At 39.4% G+C, this 18573-nt stretch overlaps 1 protein-coding gene across 1 annotated transcript in view; it reads left to right on the forward strand.

Annotated features, from left to right (window-relative positions):
• Positions 1 to 18573, forward strand: part of SH3YL1 (SH3 and SYLF domain containing 1) — a 38116-nt gene that overhangs the window by 6112 nt on the left and 13431 nt on the right. Inside the window, exons 3-8 of the mRNA XM_019805523.2 lie at positions 7849 to 7959; positions 9316 to 9429; positions 11429 to 11493; positions 14393 to 14505; positions 15395 to 15523; positions 18148 to 18316. Of these exons, the coding sequence (XP_019661082.1) occupies positions 7849 to 7959; positions 9316 to 9429; positions 11429 to 11493; positions 14393 to 14505; positions 15395 to 15523; positions 18148 to 18316 (701 nt within the window). The remainder of the gene's footprint in view (positions 1 to 7848; positions 7960 to 9315; positions 9430 to 11428; positions 11494 to 14392; positions 14506 to 15394; positions 15524 to 18147; positions 18317 to 18573) is intronic.

Raw genomic sequence — 18573 nt, forward strand, 5'->3', positions numbered from 1 at the left:
TTTTTTGTAATACAAGTCTTGTGATGAGACAAATGTGATTATATGGGAGAACATTTTGCTACGTGAGGTTCAAAGTTAGTGTTCTTATCATCAAAATAAATCACAAATGTCAGCTATTAATGCTGGTCTATGATGTGATCTTACCGGTTACATCTTTGAAAATGTGTTTTCACACAAAATATTATTATTCTTTTGATTTAATTTGTTCAGCCATTGCAATGTAAGAGCTGTTCTTACCTCCTAGGCCATAGGTGAATAGGTGGTGGCCGGACTTGGCCCAGGGCCATAGTCAGCCAACCCCTGCGGGGAGGGTGGTCCCTTTTCAATTTATTGCCCCTCACCTCCGAAAACGCCCTTCACTGTGGGCTCTGGGGTCCATTATGGGAAACAGCATTCCTCAAAGTATTACTTCTTTCAAACGGGCCCAGTGATGAGCTTCCTCAGTAGTGGGTGTGGGAGGAACACTGCAAGAGGGACAGGCAGGGGTCAGCGTGTGGTGAGAGGACACCGGGGGAGCGCACCCAGCCGCAGGCCCAGGAGAGGCCCCTCTACTCAGAAACCAGAGCTGCACAGCTCCTGCCAGCACCCAGACTCCAACCGTGGCCCTCGCCACCAGCTGCTGACTGCCTGCACCCGGGAAGGTGTCCCAAGAGCCCCTGAGCAGGTCCAGCCTGGGGGAACGTGGCCCTCTGCCGTCCTCTCCACGGAGTGTGCACTCTTCCAAACCCATCCTTGTTGGGGCTCTCTTAGCCTCAGGTGCCATCCAGAACAAATAATTCTCACGGCAGACTACCCTCTCGATCTTCCACGTCCTGTTTGGAGCCCAGCAGGAGGGGTTACAGCTGCAGGGCAGCACAGCTGGGGTACGGGAGAGCCGAGACGGGACCCCAGAGCGTTGAACTGTGTTACGGTGTACACTAACAGGAGATGCGGGTATAGAGAAGATCCATCTTTTTAAATGTTTTAACGTTTAATAGAAAGGGAAAACCACTGCTTTGCTTTTTTTAGAAGGACTTGCAAATAGTGTACTATGAATATTATGTAATCAAAGAGATAAGAATGTTAACATATGTATGATTGTCTCTGGAAAGTGTTTTTACCCATGTTTCTACCTCTCCAAACCAATTAAGTGATTATATATAAAACAAGTCAAATCTTAAGTCAGAAAATGAAAATTATATATTAGAATATATATAAAACAAGTCAAATCTAGTCTGATGTCAGAAAATGAAAATTGCAAATACTTCTCCACCATCTTACTTCTTCAGAGATCAGAAATAATTTTTAAAATGTAATAATTAGGGTAATATTACTGCAATAAAAAGCTTCCAAGTCTCAATCACTTAACACAGTAAGAATTTCTTCTCCTTCAAATAATATAGTCCAGTGTAGGTAGTGGGTGGCTTTCCCCATGTGGTGATGTTCCATCCATCTCTCTTGGGACTGTGATGCTGACAGGAGAGAGAGGGTGGAGAAAAATGTACTTCTCCACTGTCGTGTCACCTTCTCTGGGCAGCTGCCTCCCGGGGACAGTGCTGCACTGCAGCATAGACGCACACATGTGGGTGGGCAACTCGCTGCCCCGGCCACACAACCTGTAAAGTTGCACGTCTGCATGCAATTCATTCATCCTGTGAAAGGTAAGGTATGGGGCCTCGTCTTAGACAGCAACAGAAATTAAGAACCTCATCTAGTTGTGATGCAAATTACAGTCAATGCAGGTACCTTATGTGCAGACAAGTTTGTGTTAGTTTCCGGGTATGCTCCCGTTTGCCGACTCACACCTCCACTCCCTCAGCAGCCAAAATGGAAATGAAGCCGCTCCCATCTCAGTGTATGCTCACCAAACATGGCTTTTATTTTTTAAAATATTTTGTTTATTTATTTGACAGAGAGAGAGACAGCCAGCGAGAGAGGGAACACAAGCAGGGGGAGTGGGAGAGGAAGAAGCAGGCTCATAGTGGAGGAGCCTGATGTGGGGCTCGATCCCACAATGCGGGGATCACGCCCTGAGCCAAAGGCAGATGCTTAACCTCTGTGCCACCCAGGCGCCCCCAAACATGGCTTTTAAAATCTATCAATTGTACCAATACTGTACTGGAAATTTGGAAAATTGGAAATGCCCCTCACCATATATTTATTTTCTAGATCTTAGGGAATACCAAAAAACAACTGTACGTCATTAGTGTGTCACCTGGAATCATGGCTAAAAACTAACTCCATAAAATGTATTTTAAAGGCCCAAATGTCTTTATAGCTATAGAAATTGGAATTTTTCTAGTTTTTATTTTTTCTGAGACCCTCTAAATCCAAACTGTATAATCAAAGCCTTAATAATAGGACAAATTTGAAGGTTACTAGTAAATTGACATAATTTTGAATGGTTGTCTTACGATTCTTTCCTTATATAAAAATTACGTGCTTCTGAAAACTTTTTTGTGTTCATCTCTGTACTTAAAAGAAACCATTGCCAGTAAAAGGAGCAGAACCAAAAGAGTATGAGCCTTCCAGTTTCTCAATACCGTCTTCAAGATGGGATAGTTTCATTTTTAAATAAGTATATGACTGAGAAGGTGAGGAGTAACTTTATAGTAGCTCCTAAAAATTCAAATTCCAGAAGTAGCTATGTTAGACAAATGCATACCATAACAATTAAGTATTTAATGTGCAGCCTCTCACCACATCCCTGTCCTTTGAATTTTGTTGGTGCCTATTTGCGTGTATGTGTGCAGGACAGGGGGAGGCCATGTGTGCACAGGAATGTGGACAAGGTAAGCATACAGTTTTTACTTTTCCACGCCTCTTCATGCAACAAATGTTGCTGGCCCAGAGAGGTCAGATTTGAAATGATAGACAACCTATGGAGTCATTATCCATTATATACATTTTTACAGCAGTGGTCATAAGGGGCCACTAATTTATTAAATATTTCATTACATAATATTCAGCTTATGCTGAACAATCTTAGTGATATAATATTTCAGACACACAAGGGACTATTGAGGATAACATAACGTACGTGCACGTTATGTTAGCCTAAGGAAGAAAAGTGCAAACAAACATCAAGTAAGCCCCTAGAGAAGCCTTCCCCAAGACCACCCCACCCCCAAATCAAGTATCATTATACTTTTATTATATATATTTATTTTTATATGTAATTTTTACACATAAATATTATGTGTATTCTATTATAAATAAATTTTATATTTTATGCATAAATTTTATATAAAAATATATATTTATTTTTGCTCATGCCTTGAAACAGTGCCGTGAGCATATGATACTCCATATATCTTTATGCAGCTGGTTTTCCCTTTCTGTGTTATTCCCATTTTCCCACGTTGATGCGTGGGTCTCTAATTTGTTTGAAGTTCTGTATAGAATACAGTTTTAATGCTACACCAAACTGTATTTATTCATCCTCTTCTTGAGGAAAATTTGTTTCCTTTTTTGAGTGTGTGCCACAGAGTTTTCCTCTCCCTGTGAATTAACTAATTGAACACTTTGCCCAGTTTTCTGTTGTGCTACTTGTATTTTTATTGATTTTGGAAGATCTCTCTGTATTCTGGAGCCTATATCTCTGCCGTTTATACGTATGACAAGTATCTTCCAGTCTGTCACTTATATATATATATATATTTTTTTTTAAGATTTTATTTATTTATTGGACAGAGAGAGAGAGACAGCGAGAGGGAACACAAGCAGGGGGAGTGTGACAGGGAGAAGCAGGTTTCCCACCGAGCAGGGAGCCTGATGCGGGGCTCGATCCCAGGATCCTGAGATCATGACCTGAGCCAAAGGCAGACATTTAATGGCTGAGCCACCCAGGCGCCCCTGTCACTTATATTTTTATTTTCAAATGTATGTTGACCCAACTTTGTCGTGACTTTAATGTAGCTGAATATAGCTGTGGCTTCCTATTGTCGTTGTGCACCGTCTGGGGCGTTCCTCCATTGCCCAAATAATAAAGATATTTTCTATTACTTTTATTCTTAAAGTACTAAATTTTGCCTTTAGTATTAAGGCAATCAGTTATTGAAATTTTTTGTGTATGATGTGATATTATAATCTCATTTTGTTTTTATTTGAATGAGTGGTTGTCCCAGAATAATTTATTAAACTACCATGTCATCTCTGTCATATATTTTTAAATATGCAAGTATATATATGAATATATTTTTCTTGCTTCTGTCATGAAGGTGACATTTTTAATTAAGTGCTGTGGATTATTCAATAAATTGTGTTGTGTATGTTAAAAATACTAGGTTCTTCATATCCTATACCAATATAAGTCTGAGGTTGGCCAAATATTTAATGTAAAATGTAAGCTCTAGAAGAGAATATAGAGTAATGGCTGTATTAGTTTTGTTTTTGTTTTTTTTTAATCAAGGCCTTTAGTCACAGTAATAGAAAGATGAAAACAGTAGAAAGCCCAGAGAAATGTTGCCACATAAATAAAAACAAATGCTGAAAAACTATAAATAATTTTTTAAAAAAGCAAGCAGAGACATAGACTTCCAACATGATTAAAATTATAGACAAGAGGAGTACGGCACCAGAAAAGCAGTCCAAGAATGTGAAGCGAAAATACGCAGAACAGGAAATGCAATCAAGCAAAGGAAAAATTCTCTAGTCTTCAGATAAATTCAAATAAAATTTGTCACCCTGTTTTTCTGACGTACAGACTTCCCCAATGTCGCCTTAACAGTGGAATTTTTTATGGTAATACCCAGTGGTTCTAAACGTGGGTAGTATTTTGGGGTGCCTGCGTGGCTCAGTTTAACTTGGGTAGTGTTTTTAGAAGACAATTTGGTAATGTAATAAAAAGCTAACAAATTTTGGGTCTTTTGGATTCATCAGTTCCAAGTCTTAAGACTCTATCCGAAGATGATTGCCAGCCAACAGTGTTATCTATAAAAGCTGAAAACGGAAATAATCTACATACTTAGCAATAGGGATCAGTTGAAGCAGACACTAAAATGCAGGCCGTAGTACTGGTGGATGTTACCAGTAGGGGTGGTTTTTTCCTTCAATATTTGCATGTATATACATTTTCCTTTTTGTTTACAGTATGCTTATGCCATAATTTCTGATCATTTTAGAGTCATACTTGGGCCTTTTGCATTATGAATCTGAAAAGTAATTCTCACATAATTTCTGGTCCTTTTATGGTTTGATTTTTGGCATTTCAAATCGTTGATGAATTTGGAGTTTATCCCCATGTAACAAGCAGTGGATAAATGTTTTCCCCCAAAAGATCACTATTTATTGTGTAATACACCTTTTGTACAATGATTTAAGGTGCTATCTTTATTATATACTAAATTATTTTATATGAGTCAATTTCTGAATTTTCTATTTTGTAAAGTTGAATTTTCTGCCTATATCTGCATCTACTATAAATTGTGGAGCCTTTATGATATGTTGCAGCTTCTGGCAGAGCACTTGTGCCTTCAGTACTCTTCTTTCACATACTTTTCCCTCTATTTTCTTTTTCTTTTTTTTTTTTTTTTAAGATTTTATTTATTTATTTGACAGAGAGAGAGAGACAGCCAGCGAGAGGGAACACAAGCAGGGGGAGTGGGAGAGGAAGAAGCAGGCTCATAGCGGAGGAACCTGATGTGGGGCTCGATCCCAGAACACCGGGATCACACCCTGAGCCAAAGGCAGACGTTTAAGGACTGAGCCACCCAGGCGCCCCTCCCTCTATTTTCTTGCTTGTTTATTTTCCATGTGAACTTGTGAGTCATTTCATTTAATTAGAAATACTTGTAAAACTTAGAAGATGACCTTGATTCCATTAAGACAAAAGTAGAAAAACCATCATAAGGGGCGCCTGGGTGGCTCAGTCAGTTAAGCATCTGCCTTCCGTTCAGGTCATGATCTCAGGGTCCTGGGATCAAGGCCGGAGTGGGGCTCCGTGCTCAGCGGGGACCCTGCTTCTCCCTCTTCCTCTGCCCCTCCCCTCCCCCTGCTTGTGTGCTCATACTCTCTCTCTCTCTCTGTCAAATAAATGGATGAAATCTTTAAAAAAAGAAAAAGAAACCAAAAACCATCATAAGAAAATTCAGAAGACAGATGACAGTGTATCAATATTTGTGACTTATATTCTAGAAAAAGGTTAATTCCCTCACTTTATAAATGAATAAGAAACAGAGAAATACCCCCCTTATAGAACAATATGAGAGATTTGACAGGAATGGAAAGATATTTTACGTTACTCAACAAATAAAAGCACACTGAGAAGTTCATGACAAAAAGGACTTACTGCCACTCACTGTAAACCCGTAGAAACTGAGCAAAACACAGTGAGGATCTGCTTTCACATGTTGGACGCCGGCCGACTGTGTCTCGGGCCCCAGGGAGGAGGGAGAAGTGAGGTGAAGCCCATGACTGCCCCTTTTCCTGCCCGAAGTCACCTTCCAGGGGCAGCTCTCGCTGCATGGAAGAGACCACAGGCTTTGGGGAAGCCAGTGAAACTGGAACCTGCAAAGCAGGTCCCAGAAGAGAGGGGCTCAAGAAATGTGCAAGGAGACCCTACGAATCCCTGGCCGAATACCAAACCCTGTGTGAACGGGTGGGACGTCCAATGTGGAGCTAGCAGGAAGCCATGAGGTGAACAGTCTTCCATTCAGTGAGGGTTGAGGGGAAGCAGTTCCCACCATCCAAAGGGGAGAGAGCTCATTAAAACCCAAGGACGCTGGGAGAGAACCCAAAGAGTCACACCATAATTGTAGGGCTCACGTCAAAAATACTTTACAGGCACCCAAGCTAAACACAAAAGCAGGCCTTAGAAAGACTGAGGTGACAGGCAAGTAACTCCCACAGTGCCTGCCACCAAGGGCATCAACCCGAAAGAAGCAACACAATCCAGGCACTCCGTGGGGCAAAATTCACCATCTCTAGCAACCATTAAATCTTACTAGAAATGGGTAGAAACAGGAAAATCTAACCCATAACTAGGAGAAAAATCTGTCAAAAACAGATCCTGAAAGGCCGGAGATGGTGCAATTATCAGTGAAGGATAAAGCACCTTTTAAAATATGCTCAAGTATTTAAAGAATAACATAAATCTACTGAGGACAGAATGGAAAGAACCAAAACAAATGGAGCTTTTGGGCTGAAAACATCGTCTTTGAAATGAAAAATGCATCTGATGGCCTGAACCACAGACTTGACATTGAAGCTTCTTGATCCCTTTGACTCTTGGGATTCCTTTTTCCTGTGAGAAAGGGACGATCCGTCCCCACATACTTCAGGTCTGGGAGGGTTATCTGTGCATTCGTGGGGACACACTCGTGCTTGTATGACTAGAGGACACCCAAGCAAGCCTGAAAGGAAGACAAACACATGAAGTAATCACTCCGTTCCCGAGTCTCTTAGAATTTCACTAATAAGGACAATCCGTACAGACAGTTCAATATTTTGACAAAAATACCTAGATATAGTAAATTTTATATTTTTATTATAGACCATTGTAAGTTACATCTTTTGTTAATTCTTTAAATTTTAATGTTTTTTAATTAAATATTGAGGCGAGTTAAGAATTACAGAGAGCAGATGCATAATTGGGAGATTGGACCAGATTTTGTTTAAGGTCTTTTAATCCCAGGATTTTATAATTTCTGGGATTTTGAGAGTTTAGTGTTTCCCAATCTCAGAATGAATTTAATTTATCAGGAAAATAGAGATGAGACAATAATTTGAGGATTTACAGTTCATCTCTTTTGTCTAGAAGGATACAATTGGTTAGTGCTCAATTTTGCATGAGAAAAAAATGAAATTATAATAAATTTCTAACTACTATTTACTAGATTTTTTCATTGAAATCTTTTTTTGATCTTTCAGTGAATAATCCTATACCTTCCAATTTGAAATCAGAAGCAAAAAAGGCTGCTAAAATTCTAAGAGAATTCACGGAAATAACTTCCAGAAATGGACCGGATAAGATCATTCCTGGTAAATAAAATATGTACCTCTCATTTCTAAATTTGTTTTGTTGTCTAAGTTACTTGGTGCACTCCAAGACCTCAGGCAGAGGACCCCCTCAGGGCAGCAAGCCCTCAGAGCACCATTTTCCTCCTGGCTGATCTCCCAGCCGGTCTCCTGGGGCCCCCTCGCCTCCCTTTGCCTCTCCCTTTTGTGGAGGCTCCCTTTCCTGGCTTCTCCTTCATAGTGCGCACTTGGCTTTCCCCAAACTCACCTGTCATGGTCCTCAGTTCCTGAGGCCTTTAGAAGCTTATCTCGCAAAATCACTAGCTAATCTCATAAACCAATTTTCATTTTGGGTTTTCTTTTTTGAGGTAAGATATTTACATTTTATAGTGGTTGAAGAAGGCATTAATCAATAATTCCTAACCAAGCTGTGTGTCATAGTCCTTGGGTCATTAAAATACAGTGCTTAAACCGCCCCCCCCACCCCGAAACGTGCTGAATCAGACCCTGGGATCAGAATGGCTGGGACTGTTTCTCATGGGATTCTAGCTAATGCAAGGTGGACCACGGAAGACCTGAGTCTAGGGATGGGCTTTTGGAACCACTACCAGTTCTGCCACTCCCGGTTATTTCTACGAGGTGGTTCAAGGAGTACTCCTCTTTGCCCGGAGGCAAAGATTCATATGCAAATTAGCTTGGGTGCTGCTGCAGTCTTAATTAATCATGGGCGTGGGGAACTGATCCTGCATTACAAAAACTAGTTTAACTTCTTTTTTAAAAACTAGTTTAATTTCTTAAGCCAGTTTTTTAAAGTTATTTAGCAGAACTTTAAATGTTAAAAAAATTTAATTTGTTGTTATTATTATTATTATTTTGTCCAGCCACTACTCCCATCAAGAAAACAGTGCTTCATGGAGCCTTGCTACTCCAAGTGCAGACTGGACCAGCAGCTGGCATCACCTGGGGGCTGTAGGCTTTCTCCTTAGTACTTAGTTCTGTATGGATCTTAATTCAATAACTCGTTTTTATGAGTTATATTCTCAGTTAATTGAAATTTCCAAATTATTTCTCCTGCTCGTAGATGTCAATAAAAAACATCTCATGCACGTATCTCATTTGTCATAGCAGTTGCGGGAGTTTTGAGCCCTTAGTATGTTGTGTGCAACATTGGAAACACGCCGCAAACACAGGTGGCGCGGAGGGCGTGGTCCGCGGCTGCGTCAGTGAGTGTGTTCGGCTTATACGTGCCGTTAAGACTGGTGCTGAGAACCCGGGGTCCTGCCCTGCAGAGTTTTGTGTGTGTTGAATCTGCTAAACTTGCTTATCTATACAGGCAAGTCCACCAAAAATGCTCACCTGCCCTTGTCTTCGATTTTACAGCTCACGTAATCGCTAAAGCCAAGGGCCTTGCGATTTTGTCTGTGATAAAAGCTGGATTTCTGGTAACTGCTAGAGGAGGCAGTGGGGTCGTGCTGGCACGTCTTCCAGATGGAAGTAAGTTGATTATTTTCATTTTGGACACCTTTGGCAGGGAGCATGATAGGTTTCCTCATGCCCCTAACGTTGTCATCCTGGAATGTGCACTCTGGATGTCCCATCAACAAGGACAGCGAGCGTTCCCGTTTCTCCTCCTCTTAGCATGTTAGACAAGACTTGGAGCAGTGATCTGGTTCCGTCATGTGTACATCTTGGAATTCTTCCATGGAGCAAATATTGAACGTGACAATATTTGCATTTCTGATGTTAAATATGAATCTTATTTTTCAGCTTCGTGGTATACATGTTCTTTTGTTACATGGAAGTTGATAAGAAACTCGGAGGCATCTGCAGTCTTTCTGCTGTTCTGGTAGAAAACCGTACAGACTGAAATTTTTCTTTACAGCCTGTACCCAAGTTAGAAGCACGTCAGGATCGAACACGTTGGTTGTACTTTCTGGGGTGAATTCTAATACTTGATTTTTCAAAGATGAAATCAAAATATATTTCCCTTACTTCCCAATATTTAACCAACATTTATAGTAATATTTGAAATGTGTGTAGATGTGTCATAACCAACCAATTGGTGTAAAAATACCAATTTAACATCTTAGCTCACTCATATAATTGAACGTATTTCTCTCTTAATAGATTTTTTTAGTGTAAAAAATTTCATTTTACTCTGAAAGAGAACATAAGACAATGATAACAGATGCATCTGGGTGTTTGTGCGGCACGTGGCCGCGGAACCTCAGTGGTCAGGTCCACCGTGTCCTGTGATGCATCCCCACAGTAAATTAGAGTGTCTCCCTGAAGGTGTGGCTCAGCATTTCATGGTTCAGTCTTTGCCTATGAAATGAAAACAGCACGGTTCTCTTCTCAAGCACTCTGCACATTTTCCTGAGCAGACTTCCGGCAGCACAGCCAGACGAAGCAGACGCACGTTCCGAGGCCCGTCAGGGTCTGTGAGGAGTGCCCCACGGTGGCTGATCCAGAGGCTGTCTGCAAAGGTGGAGGCCTCACAACGCCTGGGGTCTCTCAGAACCTCGGGGGGACTTTTCTACGGGGCTGAATACCTACATTTCTCTCTCTCATCTTCCTGAGTGTCAGCCGCTCAGTCTGCAGAGGGTAATTGCCCAAATGAAACAGCAAATTCCCCAGATCCCAGCCAGATGGGCAGTCTTCAAACAGGGACAGTTCCTAACATAGGAAATGGAAAACAACTTTGGGATTCTATGACACTAATTTCTGTAATCAGAACTCTCCTAAGCCTGGGTAGATTAGTTCTGAATATATTCAAGCAATATCCTGTTATCTGGAACACAAAATTAGCCTTAGGAAGCTAATAAGCATTCAGAAAGTACTTTATCTATACTATCCCGCCCTCCCCCATAAAATTAATTTTTTTTCCTAATTCAAATGGAATTATTGTACTTAGTTTTCAAACATAAGGAAATTTATCTTGTTAAAATCTTAGTAATCTTGAATTTATAGCCTATTTCTTGTTCTTCTAGGCACAAAAAGACCAGATTTTGCTCTCAGAGATTTACAATAGAAACGGTTTATTATCATGTTACCCCTTAGAAGTGATTATAATAAACTTTTTTAAATCCTTTTGCTCTCTTATATCTATGATAAGATTCTAACTAAAAACTCGAATTATACAGCTCAATTATTTTGTGAAACATTGTATAAATATTGAGAGTTGAAATGATCAAATGCTGTGTGTGTTTAGTAGGTAATGACTCAATAGTTTGATATATTATACCCGTTTATAGAGAAAGATTAGGGGCATGGATTTGTGAGTCTGTGAGCCTTGATATCTAATTCCTTTCAAACATTTTTAACTTAAAAATTATATAAACTTATTAACGAATATTAAAAACACGGGGAAATGCCAAAGTCTTGTTATTTTTAAAAGAAACACGATTCATTCTCAGTGTAGCATTTTTCCTTCCCATATGTGTGTGCTAAGGGGTTTAATGTTAGAGTAACATTTGTTTCTTATTTTTATTAGAATGGTCTGCACCTTCAGCCATTGGGATAGCTGGGGTTGGTGGAGGATTTGAAATAGGAATTGAGGTAAGTGTGTAAACATACAATTGCCGTTTTCTCTAAAAGCAGCTGAAACTTTACTCCATTGAACTTGAGAGACTAGCTACTGTCCTTATTTCACCACCAACGAAATATATTTTATTCCACATATTTCATTTTCTGGATAGATCCCCACCTACAACTATCTGATGTTTACCAGTGTTCTTTCATTGAGAGTAAATTTTTGCTCATTCACCCTTTGCTCTCTTTCCATCTTTGGCACATCTGTAGAACAGATATGCCTCAAATCGGACGGACTGTCCTTGGCCACGTATGGCTTGCTGATTGCAAAGCTGCTTATCTCCACAGTGGGCTGTCGAATAAACCAGAGCTCAGATCCTGGGCATACCTGGCTTAACACAGTGTATCTTCACGTGTGGCAACACCCAGTTGTGTTACATCCCATCTTCAAATTACTTCAAATGCTGACTTTGCATTGTTTCATTTTGTAACTTTGCTTCTAATGACTATGGCCTCTGGGGTGCGCTCCTGGCTACACTACCCTATACCTGTTTGCTGAGGTCTGTTACTCAGGGTGACCAGGGGTTAACATTCCTCCCCGAGCTTTTCCTGCAGGGTAGTTGTGCTTTCTTCATTCTTTTGTGTAAGAATTGAATTTTAATGCAGAACTGACATCTTATTTATACTTACATCTCATTGTAAACTTCTTAGGAAACCTTATCAAATTTTCAAAAGTCTGTCTTATACTGTTCCTTTGCTCTGTTGCTCCTGTTTTCTCTCAGGGAATCTGTTTTGCTTTTACTCTAAGGTGCATAAACAAATCTAGAGCTGCTGGCCCCCGTCCTGCTCCTTAAATCGTGTGGAGCTTTGACCTGGTTCTCTCATTAGCAATATCACCGAAGAACACAGGATTATTTTACTCTTATTTCAGAGAGAACTGAATTGAGATGAGACAGAAAATTAAAGGATTACTTTTTTCTTTAGTTGACTCATAGGGTTTTACCTTACTTAATTCTACTAAGAAGTACCAAGCAGAAGGGGACAATATCAGTGAGGTATTTACATGGTCATGGCAGGGGATTTATACTTCCTGTATGTGTTTATACCAAGCATCATGCAAAGCAATTTTATGTATATTACCTAAAAATGTATATAAGATAGAGCTCATACAATCATTGGCAAAATTACTTAATTTTGCATAAAAATGCTAAGTAATTCTGTATTATTCGGCACCACAATCTTCAGAAATTGTCCATATTTAAAATGGAAATAACAGGGGCGCCTGGGTGGCGCAGTCATTAAGTGTCTACCTTCCTCTGAGGGCCTTATGGGATCTAGCCGCATCAGGCTCCTCCCCTGGGAGCCTGCTTCTTCCTCTCCCACTCCCCCTGCTTGTGTTCCCTCTCTCACTGGCTGTCTCTGTCAAATAAATAAATAAAATCTTAAAAAAAATAAAATAAAATAAAATGGAAATAACAGTTGATATGAGTCAAGGTTAAGTATTTCATATGGGTCAATTAGCTGATAAATTTAGTTTGTCCTATGGAACTTAAGTGTATTTTTTTCATAAAATGATTCAAATTAAACATTTTTTAAAGACTCTACTCGTATCAGGATCTCATTAGGTCTTTTCAAGTGCAATCTCTTTTGGTCATAAGTATTCTTCTGTGGGTCAAATGAAAACATTGATTTTAAAACACTCATAAAACATTAACGAACTATATAAATTAAGTAATCTTTTAAACATCAGTCTGCTTGGCCTTTACATATTTTATTGAGTTGTGATAAACATGCCAGGCTTTCCAAATGATTTCAGTTAGTCCTTTAAACAACCTTGTATGTATGTCTGTGCTCGTATACACATCTATGCAGTCTACTTACAAATGTGGCCCCTATTATTATACCCACCTTAAAACAGAGAAACAAGCCGAGGTTTCAAGCTGCTCAATTGTTTGCCCAAGATCACACGATATGCTAGAAGCAGAAGTAGGTCATACACAAAGAGTTGAATTTTTAGCCCAAATTCTTAGCGTCAGTCAGTACACCTTCCCTTCTCTGGGTATGTGTGACACACATCTTTGATCTTCAGATAGATGAGTGAGGCGAGTCCTAGTTTTCAGATTTCACGTATGAAAAGATGAGAGACCCAAAAGTAGTCAGAATACCCCAGGTCACACTGCTCTCGAGGAGGGAGCTAGGCTGAAGCTCAGGCCTCTACCGCCGAGGGCTCTCCATATTTCCGGGCTCTCACTGGGCTTGTGGACAGCAGTGGCCTTCTCCACGCTGGTCTTGAGCACTCTTGCCACATTCTAGTTTCTGCTTTTACTTGGAGAATTAACTCAGTAGGAGGCATTAACTGTTAACTAGCTTCCTTCTGATATTTTGAATTTCTGTGCCTAAAAGGAAGTGGACAGCGTGCACTTAATTAGTGGTACACACGTGGCCAGGGATTTCAGTGTGGAAATGTCATTGAGAACCCCGGATCTCATGCCCTTACTCCTGGTTGTATGGTCTTTAGCTGGCTTTCTTGACATGTTTAGCTTAAGGCAGTACTTGTAATCTTTCTGACCTACCTATGTTGGATCTGTTCTGGTTATCACTGTGACAGTCCACTTAGCCTCGCTAGACCTCTGTCACTGCCTACATTACAGGCTTGTTGAGAAGACTGGGGATGTGCACAGAGCCCCACAGTATATGCTTGGTGCATAGCGAATGCTCAGAGGTATTTGTTGTACTTACCTGTGCAGATATCCGTTGCTTACGTCCTCAGCTCAAAATAAAAATGATTCTTCTCTCATATTCTTTCACTGTCTGCACTGAAATTCCTGCTACATTATATGGTATGTATTTGAGTATTAATCAGCATATATTTTAAATGACATTTATACATAATTATGTTTAAATAAATGGATCTCTTCACTCTCAGGTATCAGATTTGGTAATAATCTTGAATTATGACAGAGCAGTCGAAGCTTTTGCAAAAGGTGGTAACCTGACACTTGGAGGGAATTTTACTGTGGCGGTTGGGCCCCTGGGAAGGTGAGTCCTGTAGAGCGCTTTCTGAACAGCTGTTGGATAGTAATGGTTTAAAAATTTTACACAGTTTTGCAACAAGAGGAAGCTTGAATAGAAATGAAACTGATTTATGTTTTATATATGTCCCAGAAGGTTAGGTTGTTTGGAAATAAGAAATTTGTAAAGCACAGCCAGTGTGAAAAATGAGAAAATTTGAAGCTAGAACACACAAAAAGAAACTAAACACATCCGAAACGTAGGCCATTGTATCTACTGGGATGGGACATAAAATTTACCTTTAAGCTCTGAAGGAGCCAAGTCCAATTGAATTAACTGAAAAAGGGCAGCATTGATCATGAAAGAAAAAATATTTTCTTCAAACTAAATTATGGAAAATTTGAAATACAAGTGTTTCACTAGAGTGTTGTTTATGGTATGTATAATGCATTTACCTCCCTGTTATAAACAACTATTTTTAGGTCATTTGAACAACGTAGAAATACTGAAAACTCAGACCATACAATCATCCAAAAAGGTTTCTAAATTCCATGTAAATACTCAGTGTAAAAAGAACCCATAGTCTTTAGTACTCCTAAAAGGTACATTCCTGTTTTAAGAAAGGAAGACAAAGTTGGTAACCATCAGCTTTCCATGAATTCAGTGCAATGTGGTCCTTTGTGTTATCACACCCTTTTATAATGGTTTTAAATAACGGGTCCTTCCCCATGCCCTGAACTTGCTGGACCACGCTCCCCCCAGCTAGCTCAGACCAGGAGGAAGTAAAACATAAGAACAAGTGAAGTCAGTATAGGACAAGGTCGCTCTTTTGAGTGAGAAGTGCAGTGCTGCTCAAATAGTCATCCTAGGGCCCATCTTCTCATGGTCGCTTGGTGCAAAACCTTCTATTCTGCAGGAATTTAGAAGGAAATGTTGCCCTGAGAAGTTCTGCTGCTGTCTTTACATACTGCAAATCAAGAGGACTCTTTGCTGGCATATCTTTAGAAGGCAGCTGTTTGATTGAAAGGAAAGAAACTAATCGAAAGTAAGTGCAAGCCAAATAATTTTAATTGACTTCAGGAAAGTGTGATGAGAAAAATAATACCTCATAGATTCATATAGCTGTTCAGAGTTTACAGAGTAACCCTGTATAGTCTTTTTTAACACAGCATTTGATTCTAACTTTTATTTCTTTATTTAAAGATTCAATGTAAAATAATATGTACTTAGAGAAAATCTAGAAAACACAAAAAACTACAAGAAAAATAAACCATTCTACCCCTTTAAGATTAACACTATTCACATTTTGATTCATTGCCTTACGATGTTTTCCTAAGCATAATTCCCCTCGTTTTGCCACGTATGATTGAAATCATAACAGATCCAATTAGAGATCCTTTTTTTCCACTTAGCATTATAAGACTCTTGAGTATTGGCTACATAATATTCTATTAGTTGGCTGAATCAGTAAGTGTTTTTCAAACATCTCTAAAGGTACGTAACAGTTACAACCTGTAGGTCAATCAAAATATTCCTATTATGAGAGGTTGTCTATTATCACACTCTGACTTTGTCTTTCTTCCATAAAATAGAGACAAATTTTGATTTTTTTAAAAAGGGATTTAGAAGTACTTTAACAGGTAAAGAAGAACGTCTACTTTAAACTGGCATCTGACTAGTTTTTCCCCAAACTGCTCTTCTAAATTTCCACTAAAATATGTCTGGCTGAAAGGCTGACTGACAGAGTAACTTCTTCCAGAACCTGGCAGATTCCCACCAGCTGTGAGCCTGGTGGGAGCTGGTAGTGCAGTGTGCTTCTGGCAGACACACACCCCTGCTCCTGAGGGGAACCTGTGCAGAGGTGACTGGGCCAGTTCACGCAAGAGCTCATTAGCACAGGTGACCATCGTCAATGCACAGGTGACCATCGTCAATGCGAGCCACAGCAACTAGAAAATAGAAGGAACAGGGAAAAAAAAAGGTTTTCAGAGCTTTGCGACTTATAGTCGGGAGAGATGTTCTTACCACTGGTTTTAGAATTAAAATGAAGAGTTCTTTTAGAAACTTCTGATTCTAGGCCTTTGGCAACCTTTCTCGTTGAAGTTCACGTGAATCCTGAGTAAATTAAAACAAATATACTTCTTATTCAGTTTCAGAGCTTCTAAATATGTAAGGCAAATCTTTATATAACTTTGATACAAATAAACATTTTAAAGAAATTATAAAGCCATATTTGTTATTACTTATTACAAAGCACCATTTTTTAAAAAACAAAAACAAAAACTTTTTATTCTATAATTGTTTCAGACTTGCTGAAAAATTGCAAAAATATTACAAAGAATCTGGAATAAACCTTCACCCACATTTTCCAAATGTTAATATTTAACCATATTGGCTTTATCATTCATTCTTCATATATATATATATATATATATATATATTCTAAAACATTTGAGAGTCAAAGACATAACTTACCTCTTTACCTTTTGTCTCCCCTAACTTCCATATTTCCCTGAAACTGGGATATATTCTTACATAACCTCAATACGATGATCAAAATAAGGAAATTAACATTGGTATAATACTACTGTCTAATTTATGAACTGTATTCAAAGTCCGTCCTTTGTCTCTCTTATGGCATTTATAGCAAAATAAAAATTGTTTTCTTTCTTTTTTTTTTTTTAAGATTTTATTTATTTATTCGACAGAGATAGAGACAGCCAGCGAGAGAGGGAACACAAGCAGGGGGAGTGGGAGAGGAAGAAGCAGGCTCATAGCGGAAGAGCCTGATGTGGGGCTCGATCCCACAATGCCGGGATCACGCCCTGAGCCGAAGGCAGACGCTTAACCGCTGTGCCACCCAGGCGCCCCTAAAAATTGTTTTCTTGATCCAGGATCCAATCCAGTATAATCATTGTATCTAATTGTCCTGCCTTTTGAGTCTCTTTAAGCCTGGGACACTTCTTCAGTCTTTGTCTTTCATGACCCTGACATTTTTGAAGAATGAAGGTCAGTTATTTCGTAGGACTCCCTCAGTTTGGGTTTGTCTGACGCGTCTACACAACTGGACTTAGGTTCTGCATTTTGGGCAGAAATACAGCAGAAGTGGTGTGTCCTCATCGTATCTTATCAGGAGGCACTTGATATCCAACTGTCCCAACGTCAGTGATGTGCCCTTGGATCATTTGGTTAAGGTGGGGTCTGCCAGGTTCCTCCACTGAAATAGTGTCCCCTTTGTAATTGATAGGTTATGGGAAGATGTTTTGAGACATGTAAATGTCCTTACAAAGCACCATTTTTGTAAAAAACTTAAAAAATAAAAATCTATAAAAACGTATGTGCTTCTAGGGTCTATTTGCATAAGTGCAGGTGTATTTGCACATATATGTTTATATGCATATATGTTTGTATGTGTGGTGTTTGTATGTATATGTGATTTGCTTTTTATATTTTGGAGGAAGGATATGCATATCAGACTATTTATGGTGATTGGCTCTGGAGATGAGCTTGGGGGAATGAACTTTGGGATTTCACATGGGTTATGGTTTGTAGTTAGTGTTTGAGAAATAGTACGTCTGAAGTACTAGCTGTGAGTAAATGCCTACACACAAGTGTATGTCCTCCAAGACCTATGTCTGTGAATGCTCTTAATCTGATATTCCTTATTAGGTTTTATTGTCAAGACATCCGAGCTTATGACATTTTATTTGGAGAAATACCACGGCCTGCTCACGCGGAAGATCTTTATGAAATTCTTGACTCCTTTACTGAAAAGTATGAAAATGAAGGACAACGAATCAATGCAAGAAAAGCAGCAAGGGAACAGAGGAAGGCTGCTGTAATGCTTGGTTTTTATGTTTCTCTCAGCGGTCCCGTGACATTTCTTTATATAGAATATTCCGTCCTTGATATCATGTTCCCAATAACCACCAAACTTCCCTCGTAATTTCACTTACGTAAAGTTTTTGTAAAAATGTCATATAATTTTGACATGTCATCTGTACAAATTTCAAGGGGAAACATAGCTTGTTTTCCATAATTGCATCTCTCTAAGGGTATGACTTTGTAATACTAAACAATGATGCTGACAATGGC

The sequence above is a fragment of the Ailuropoda melanoleuca genome, chromosome 4 (assembly GCF_002007445.2).
Source record: "Ailuropoda melanoleuca isolate Jingjing chromosome 4, ASM200744v2, whole genome shotgun sequence".
Classification (NCBI taxonomy): Eukaryota; Metazoa; Chordata; class Mammalia; order Carnivora; family Ursidae; genus Ailuropoda; species Ailuropoda melanoleuca.